Below are 10,079 nucleotides of genomic sequence, written 5' to 3' on the forward strand. Positions count from 1 at the left end.
TGTTTTATATATATACACAAATATATACAGCATGTATTATATAGCAGGTACATTGCTATGTGCCGAGAATATAAAAGATACAATTTCTAACCTCAAATTGAAAAGAAAAGTTAGGAAATTTGTCAATGGTCACACAAATACCAAATTGTGAATACTAGTATTTGGCTAAGCCCTTTTGGCTTACAATAGAATGTTTTTTGCTATACTTTAATTATGTTCCAGTTCTGATTCAATTTGATTAGGCTTGAATATGCTCAAATCTTAGGTATAGGCATTGTAAAATTACTTTCATGGTTAGCTACCATAAAAACTTATCTATCACATATCGGTAACCAACCTTGATATACTGATTTAATTTCTTACTATTTAGGGAACATTTAATTATAGTTGTCATCTATGTACTTCAAAGTGTTGTCTCCTCCATTAAACAGTAGCTTAAGAGCAGCAACCTTGTTTGTTTTTTTTCTTACATCTTTGGATTCTCAGCACTTAACATAGTGCCAAGAACTTTGTACAAAATCAAATTTCTTTTTTTAGCTAAAAACTGCATGCAACTTTAAAACTGTAACATTAAAACTGATTATATTATGAAAGGCAACAAAATAGATTTGGTTGTAGTTTGTGGAAAACAAAACCAACTTTTGCTATTACATGGCTGTTTGTGGGCTTCAATTTTATTTACTGGAATGTTTTAAATTTGGGAAATTTTAGAGAAAACTGGATTTCAGGCTTCTTTTGAAACACAGGATCAAGCAAGCATAAATTCTATTTCCTCACGGCAACAAGCAACTGGAGCTGAGGATCAACTTTCTCTTTTAGTAAATGCTTATGCAGCCCATTTCCTTAACACCTGGCCAATTTCATACTTCAATGTTACCTATATGGTGTATATACTTGCATTTCTTTGGATTACAGAATGTGACAGCACAAGTACTGTGTGTGGGGAAGTACAGAGCACGGAGAAGCATATGGTGGGAGTACACTGTTAATAACAGTAAAAACAAAAACATAAAAACCAACATTAGGATGTTAAGATAAATTCTAATTCTCACAGTAATCCTAAGAAATTTGACTACTCTGGATTTGTTTTCTCATTAATGACTACATACTATGTAACTCTATAGTCAGACTTAAGTTCAAATAATAATTCCACATTTACTAACCTGACTGAGCTTGAGGAATTATTTAACCTCTAACCTATCACAATTCCCTCAAATATAAGATGAGGGCAATAATAGTACTTTCCTCAAAGGGTGGTAGTAAGTATTAAATGACTTATCACATGTAAAGAAAAATGCTATTATAGGTGATCATTCAAAATTTCAAAATTTTGAGCATCAGCATGACACCCAAAAAGTTTAAAATTTTGGAATACTTTAGATCTTGTATCAACAGTAAAGTCTATGAAAATATTATGAAATCTGAAAAACTCTGAAATCTGAAACATTTCTGGCCACAAGCATTTTGGATAAGGGATATTTATCCTTATTACCTATGCAATGGAGGCAATGGACCAAATACTTTTTAATTTCAGTGGTGAAATCTATAGCCCTAAAAGGAAAATATACCTTATGACATATTTATCCCAAAGATAAAGATTTTAATGCTATTACAGTTATACTGACAAAAGAACACTGCTGCCAAACAGGACATAGAATTGAGTTTTATTATGCGGAGATGGTTAAGAGTGTTTGTAAAAGTATATGAGAAGGCCAGCTTGTAGCCCAGCAGGCTAAGCTGCCACTTATGATGCCAGCACCCCACATCAGAGTGCTGGTTCAAGTCTTAGCTACTCCACTTCTGATGTAGCTCCCTGCTGTACCTGGGAAAACTGTAAGATCGACCAAGTACTTGGATCCTTGACTCCCACATGGGACACCTGGATGGAGTTCTAGGCTCCTGAGGTTTCTATCTGGCCCAGGATTGGTTGTTGAAGCCTTTTGGGGGAGTGAACCAGCAGATGGAAGATCGCTCATTATCTGTCTTTCCCTCTCTCTGTTACTATGCCTTTCAAAAAAATCTTTTTAAAAGTTCTTAAAAAAAAAAGGTAAACGAATAAGAATTTTACACAAAGACTTGGAAATCAACCACTTATAGAACAGATAAATTAGCAAGATAAAGGGAAGGAAGAAAATAAAAGGAACAGACATAGGAAGAAAATCCTAATAGCAATGGTGTCATAGGACTAGAATTTCAAGAAAAAATACAGGTATCAAAAAGATGAGAATAAAAATATAGACCACCAAATACAGCAGGGGGACCACCACAAATTAAAGGCAGTACAAGGACAGAAGTAACACGACAGGAACAGTATTTACAGATTCTTCTCAAATCTTAATGCATTTTCAAAAATCTCTGGAAGTTAAAGAGGAAATGAGCCATTAGAAATTGGAAGTAAAAATTATTAGTTAAATGGATTCAATTTAACTAATTTAAGAAGAAAGACTTCAAAGAGAATGGTATTTTTAGGCACTAGAGTGAAAAGGGGAGAAGGTAGAGAAAATCAAAGTCTCTATAGTTTGTGTTATACAGAATTGGTACATATGTAGCTTTCTGAGAACCCAACATAAGCACTTTAGTTCTATGTTATCTATGACTATAATTTTATAACGAGTGCAGAAATAAGTTTATTCCAAATCTTTATATTCTACCTTAACATACTTTATGTGCTTATGCATTCATGCGTGGGCACACACACACAGAAAAAAAATGAGAAAAATTAAAAAACAAAACCAAGTTGACATGAAATAAGAACAGATAAACAGGAAAAGCTGAGTTAGAAAAATTTAGTCACTGAAATAAGGAAATGCAACAGAAAGAGTAAGATATATAGATGGGTATATAGATGGATTATGGAGTTAACAGGTAATACAGATGCTTCTCAACTTATAATGGGGTTTCATTCCAATAAATCCACAGTAAGTTAAAATACACATTTATTTTTTTGACAGGCAGAGTGGACAGTGAGAGAGAGAGACAGAGAGAAAGGTCTTCCTTTTGCCGTTGGTTCACCCTCCAATGGCTGCCGCGGCCGGCACGCTGCGGCTGGCACACTGCGCTGATCTGATGGCAAGAGCCAGGTACTTATCCTGGTCTCCCATGGGGTGCAGGGCCCAAGGATTTGGGCCATCCTCCACTGCACTCCCGGGCCACAGCAGAGAGCTGACCTGGAAGAGGGGCAACCGGGACAGAATCCGGTGCCCCGACCGGGACTAGAACCTGGTGTGCCGGCGCCGCAAGGCGGAGGATTAGCCTAGTGAGCCACAGCGCCGGCCAAAATACACATTTAACATGCCTAACTTACCTAATATCCCAGCTTAGAAATACTACAGTATTGGTTATTTACTCTTGTGATTGTGTGATTGCCTCTGCCCAGCATTTTGAGTACTGTACTAGAAATTTTTGGCCCGAGAAAAGGTAAAAATTCAAAGTATTGTTTCTACTGAATGTTTATTATTTTTAGACCATGATAAACTTGAAAAATTGTGAAGCCATCATAAACTATGGACCCTCTACATTGATACTCTTTCCCCTTAGATATCCACATATTCACTTCCTCATCTCTTTCATGTTTTAAACTCAGTCACTTCAATGAAGCCTTCCTCAGCCATCTTTTTTACAACTGCAAACCATTCTCCTATAACCTATTCCCTTTCTTGTCTTCTTTCAAAATCAGTTATCACTATCTAACATATTAAATTACTTGTCATATTTATGACATTTTCTAAAACAAAGCAAATTTTAAGATGCATAATTAGCTTAATTTGTGCTAATGTAACTATGGCACTAATGACTGGGCATTTCCATACTTTAACATCTTTGAAATTAGGATGCATGTTGGAACCAATGAATATATTACCAGTTACTGGCTGCCTGCCCAACTAGAAAGCAAGCCCATGAGAGCAGATATTTTTAACAGTTTGTTCAAAGATGTTTTGAACTCTGCTTTGGCATTCCTGTTATGTGTTAAGTAAATGTGATTTGATTTGAATAAATGAATGAATGATAGAATGAACCTGTAAAAGTGCCGGGAAAGACAAATAATATTAGGATTACATCGAGAACATAAGAATGAAACTATAAAACATTAAGGATAATGAGAAACACATAAAAGTTACCAGAAAAGCCTGATTATTCATAAAGCAATGATAATCAGATTAATAGCAGACTTTCTATCAGCAACAATAGATTCCCAAAGATAATGTGGTATTATTTTCAAAGTGCTAAGAGAAAATGGTTATCAAATTAGAATTCTGTATCTTGCCAAATCATCTATTTAACACTAAAGGGGGCCGGCGCCGCGGCTCACTAGGCTAATCCTCCGCCTGGCAGCGCCAACACACCAGGTTCTAGTCCCGGTCGGGGCGCCAGATTCTGTCCCGGTTGCCCCTCTTCCAGCCCAGCTCTCTGCTGTGGCCCGGGAGTGCAGTGGAGGATGGCCCAAGTCTTTGGGCCCTGCACCCCATGGGAGACCAGGAGAAGCATCTGGCTCCTGCCATCGGATCAGCGCGGTGCAGCAGCCGCAGCGCACCGGCCGTGGCGGCCTTTGGAGGGTGAATCAACGGCAAACGAAGACCTTTCTCTCTGTCTCTCTCTCACTGTCCACTTTGCCAGTCAAAAAAAAAAAAAAAAGAGTATATTATTCAATGAGCAAAGTTTAAAGAGAAAGTACGATAGGTACTTAGCTAGGAAAAAAAATAACAAAACAACAAAAATAAATCCAAAGTGAAGAAACAGGTTGCAAGAAACAAAAATGAGCAAAGAAACTGGTGAAATATATTGAAATCCAGCCAACTTCTGACTTGACAATAAGTGATGCATGTATGTTTTTGGTTTTAAAAAAAGTTGAAGTGCTGTGGCGTAGAAGGCTAAGCCTCCACCTGCAGTATCGGTATCCCATATAGGCGCCAGTTCTAGTCCCAGCTGTTCCAGTTCTGATCCAGCTCCCTGCTAAAGTACCTGGAAAAGCAGTGGAAGATGGCCCAAACCCTTGGGCCTCTGCACCTATGTGAAAGACCAGGAAGAAGCTCCTGACTCCTGGCTTCAGCCTGGCACAGCTCCAGCTGTCGCAACCATTTGGGGAGTGAAGCAATGGATGGAAGATCTCTCTCTCTCTCCTCTCTGTATCTCTGCTTTCAAATATAAATAAATAAATCTTAAAAAAATGTTGAACTGGAATGGACGTCTGAATTATTGGGATGCCTGTCAGGGATACATGAAGGTAAATAATTTCCATTAATTTTGATTTCATGATTTCAACTTTAACATTTTTCTAAGTTTTTTACTACTCAGAAAACAAAATGTTCCCTTCTTTCCAAATCTACAATACCATCTATAGTGTCTCAAAGAAGTACCTGCAAAGAGCTTGGGTCATACTTGCATCTTTTACATTTGGATCCGTAGTAAGACTCCTGATGAGAACTGTAATCATCTGAAGAGGAATATGCTGCACAAGACTTGCCAATGCTACAGAAGGTTCAAATGATGCATCTGTTTTTTAAATTAGAAAGGAAAAGGAATATGGCATGAAGGTTTACATGAAATAATTTAAAGAACAATACTTTACTAGAATCAAATAATGTAAATCAGGAAGCAGATGTTACACTACACCTCATGGGTAGACTCTAATATACCAGGAATGCGAGACAAAAATGAGATTAAGAATGAACAGCAAGGATCACTCATTCTATAGACAGAACACTGAAATACAAATTGTTATACACTATTGCCATATTTAGTCCCTAAGCTATTTTTTGAATTAACATTATTACGTGCTAAATATTGTGCTAAAATATTCATTTGCAAAGCAATAGTCAGAAAAGACATGCAAGGAACCATTTCAATTCCCATTCCAGACTCACAAAACTAATTTAAAACTATTACAGTAGTCATTAAATTGCTCTAAGCAAGATTTTTTTTATAAAAACTCTTGAAGTAATGATTAAGATGAATTTTAGGAAAACTTTGCTTAAACTAAAAATTAAACAAATTCAAGATGGGCATTTGTACCACTCCAGAACAAAAGTTGGGGGAAAACTTAACAGGTTTGCTACCAGAGACAACATAAATAAAATTGTAAATTATTAAAAAAATAGACTCAACTCAGATACTACAAATGCAGTTGGTACTTCTTTTATAATTGTACTAAATTCATCAGAAAGTATGATGCTGGTTAAAACACCACCCTTATTTCTGGTTCTTAAGATAAAAGGAGGACATTTTCTTCAAAAGTTCATTTTCAAACACTCAGGGAGTCCCCAATGGTGGTGTAATCCGGGTGAATGGTTGTACCACGTAGAGTGGAAATAAACATGATTCTGGACCTACTATCTCACAACCTACAGCTCTAAGGCACAGTGAAGAATATAGCTGCACAAGTAAAACTGTATGGCGAGTAAGTAATCATTTTCTAGTCAAATGTCACTTGACTTTTCCCCGATTGCTGAGAATGCAGCTCACTGGCACAAAACACATCTACTTCATTCTTTGCCTTCTCTCATTTTATCATATCCCTTCTCTCAGACTGTAGACAGAAAAATGCCAATATTTAAAAACTGCATGGTTAACTTGGATAATCCAGTAATTAAACAAACTGCACGATCCAGAATTTTAAGATGTGGGAACTAAAAACATAGAAAAAACTTATGACGACAAGATGAAAGGGTCACTTATAATAATAACATGGTAAACACTATGCTATCCATGAGTCACTAATGACTAGAAGCCTCATTCGGTCACTGTCATCCTCAAAGCATTCCATAACTTAAGGAGAGGCTGGGTACGTGGGCAACTTGTACTGCCAAAGGCCTCAGGCCTGGATGTTCTCAACCTTTAAAGTAAGAACGCTGCCTGATTTTAGGGTACAAAGTGACATCCTTTAGAAGGTAGTAGATGGGAATAAAATTTTGAACGAGGGCATTAGGATCTGGTTTCCGGTTCAGATTGTGTGCAGGAAACACAATCTGTGTGTGAGAGAGAGAGAGAGAGAGAGAGCGCGCGAAGAGACACCCACTTAATTTCCAGGGGACAGTCTGTTGAAATACACCGACCCTTACCTGTGGAAGAGATGCTTGCAAAAATTTCTTGCAGGGAAGGCAGCAGTGTGGAGGGCTCAGCCTTCCAGATGTTTTGCAGCAAGTTACTCACTTTCGTCACCTGGGAGACATATTCTCGCAGCTCTTTCTCCTGGCTGGACACGCACTGGAAGTGGCCTATCGTTCGAACCAGTTGCTGACAGAACGTGATGGACAATTTCCCTTTGGGGATGCATTGCACGAAGTCGGTCAAAAGGTCACTGAGTCGGGCACAGAGCGGCGGCTCCGGCCTCTCACAGACCATCCGCAACACCTCCACCTGCAGCAGGCTGAACAGGTCCAGCACCGACGGGCAGCTCATGATCAGCTTCAGGCCGTTGTGAATGTAGTCCAGGATGGCTACGTCCTTCCGGTCCAGCGAGTGGTAGCCCTGCTGGAGGAGGCCCAGGACGAACGTCTTGTTGAAGAAGGACTCGAACTCCGGCCGGTGGTATCGTGCGTAGGCCTCCAGCACCTGGTGCCCCACCTGCCGCTGGAACGGGTCCTGGCCCTCCAGGATGAGCCGGGTCGTGAGGTCAAACATGGCCTCGCACTGCGCTTCATCTAGCCAATGCTCCGCCGATTCCACCACCTTTCGCACAATCACCCTCTTCACAGGCAGTGGGTGCGAAGAACTCACCAGGCCCTCCAGGATCTTGTCCATTGTCACCACGGGACAGGGCCGGGGGATAAGAAGCGGGCGGCGGTAGCCCCAAGATAGCACGGGAGAGGGCCGCGGCCGAGGCGAACTGGGAGCGCAGCAGCAGCTGGACTGGCCACCGCCACCGCCGCCTCAGCAGCCACATTTATCGGGCAGGAGGATCCATCCAAGCCGAGGCAGGAACGGCGAATCGGGGGCGCCTAGGAACCGACCCTACCCACGGCTGGCCTACGGCGCCAGAGGCCCGAACTCCGCCGCCGCCCCGGGCCCGCAGTCTCGCTCAGCATCGGCGCGGAGGGGCCAGTGCGGCCCCCCGGCGGTCGCTCAGGGCCCGGGGCTTCGAGCCGGTAGGTGGAGGAAGCGCGCCTCCTCGATCTGGGGCAGGTACGGGCGTCCAGGCTCCAGCAGGCCGAGAAAAGACACTGGTCCCGGGCTGAGTCAGTAGGCGCTGTCACGGAGGGTGCCGGGAGCAGTCAGAGTGCAGAGAGGCGAAGACCCTTGACCCGGATTCAGAAGGCGCGGCAAACAGGAAGTGAGGAACGCAGGGGGCGACTGGAAAGGCCCGCCCCTCCACCGCTCTCCGCTCCTCCCGCCCTCCCTCCCTCCCCACCACCCCTCTGCCGCCGCAACTCACAGGCTGCTTCCCGGCTGCGCTCGGACCGCCCCCTCGCCCCGCCCCTCGCCAGCACGCAGGCGCGGTCGCCTCCAGCCGCGTCGGGCCGCAGCGCCCGCGTCACTGGAGAGCGTGTGTCCAGTCACAGGCGGTCTTCCCGGTGCGCACAGCGTTGGTGGCGGCGGCTCTTGGGTTACCACCGGCTGTTCTCTGTAGGTTGTTCCAGTCAGGTTACTTGCGAAAATTCGAGGAAGCGCTACTTAGGTAGAATCTGGGAATCAGCATATCTGGAATCCTGAGAAGAGCATTTGGGGAGATAGGGAAGCTCTGAGAAGTCGTTCACTGCCCAGACGCCTTCGAGGGCTTAAATGCTTGTCTCTTGCGAGGTAGTTATTAAAGTGAGGGCCGAACTGGCGGCGGCAGGCACTTAGCGAGAATCAATATGGGTAGAGGTTTGTTTCATCAGGCCTCTAGAAAATATCTCCGGAAGTGAGCTTTCGTATCGTATTGAAAATTTATAGGCTGTTTGAAAAGTGGGAGGAGAATTTAAAAAAAAAATCAGGTGAGAATAAAAGCGTATGTATGCCCGTGTTATAAGAGTACTGTGAAAATAGAAAATCAGATGCAAGTACACAAAATTTAATGTCTATTCTGATATTAAAGATGGTTTACATAAGAACAGATGTAGCTATGCTTATGCCCTTTCAAGTTAAATCCCAACGATGCACAACAAAACTTTGAACTTTAATCAGTGGTTTTTACAATGGAAAATACTGCCTAATTGTCAGGCTTGGTTAATATAGTTTTGAAACCAGACATGAATAGCCTGTAATACAGACGAAACTTTAAAGAAGTAGTTAATTTAAAATATCCAGTAGAAAAATAAACAAAATTGTAAGTTCTTTCAATTTGTTAGAGATTTTTTGCTTTTTTTTTTTTTTTTTTTTTACCGAGTTACAATTACACTTATATATTTAACATATGGATTAGGGCAATTTTAGGAATAGCATTTTATAGGAGATACTACTTGGGTAAAGGAGAACTGGAGACCCAGCTGATTTGTAGGAAGAGATTAGAGCTAAAAAAGCGAGGTAATTGATGGATCTAAGAGATAGTTATGACAGAGGACAAGAATGGAAAGTGTAGTTACACAGAAAAGTCTGGCTTTATTAGGAATAGTGCCACACTGAGAGATAAAAATAAGATGGCAAGTAAAGTTTGAAGAGGAATGGAAAAGATAGGGAAGTAGGTTTTGTGCTAGGGAACCAGTTGAAGATGAACGAAAGTTATTGAATAGCAGTGCTGAAATGATTGCTATAAAGCTGATAGGAAAAAAAATTGTTTAAACCCTTGACAGATTTACTTTCTACTATCCACAGCATTTCTGTCTTTTTGCTACTAGGGTTTTTTAAGGAGTTAAATGTTGAATAAGATATCTAAAAGAACACAATGCAATTGTTGGCTTTTTACAAAAGATAACATAAAAATGCTTCCAAAAGTGTGATGACTTTTTAAAAAATACTTCTTGAGTGATCGTTACATGAAATAAAATGAAATAAAATTCAAAGCATGTTTTATTTTTGCCATTGGTAAACAAAAAGGTATAACACACTCTTGTATGGTTATACACTTTTTATTCAAAGTAGCCAACTTTATAGCACATAATAGTCCTTGGATCAGTGGGTGCTATCGCTATTATTAAGATAGTGTATATAGATTTAGTCTAAGACAG

At 40.9% G+C, this 10,079-nt stretch overlaps 1 protein-coding gene across 2 annotated transcripts in view; it reads right to left on the reverse strand.

The window, feature by feature from the left end:
• The window catches only part of USP38 (ubiquitin specific peptidase 38), a 36,402-nt gene extending 28,116 nt beyond the window's left edge, over nt 1-8,286 (reverse strand). The window contains exons 1-3 of one of the 2 annotated variants that reach the window (XM_070047491.1): nt 7,056-8,239; nt 5,355-5,490; nt 4,960-5,129 (exon numbers count right to left, since the gene is read on the reverse strand). Coding sequence is in view for 1 of the 2 variants with exons in the window: in XM_002716936.5 (XP_002716982.1) it covers nt 5,355-5,490; nt 7,056-7,737 (818 nt within the window). In the remaining variant the exon portion in view is untranslated. Of the gene's footprint in view, nt 1-4,959; nt 5,130-5,354; nt 5,491-7,055 lie in introns of both variants that reach the window. The other variant, XM_002716936.5, reaches the window with a different exon arrangement.
• Nucleotides 8,287-10,079: the final 1,793 nt, after the last annotated feature.

Source organism: Oryctolagus cuniculus, chromosome 8, assembly GCF_964237555.1.
Source record: "Oryctolagus cuniculus chromosome 8, mOryCun1.1, whole genome shotgun sequence".
Lineage (NCBI taxonomy): Eukaryota > Metazoa > Chordata > Mammalia > Lagomorpha > Leporidae > Oryctolagus > Oryctolagus cuniculus.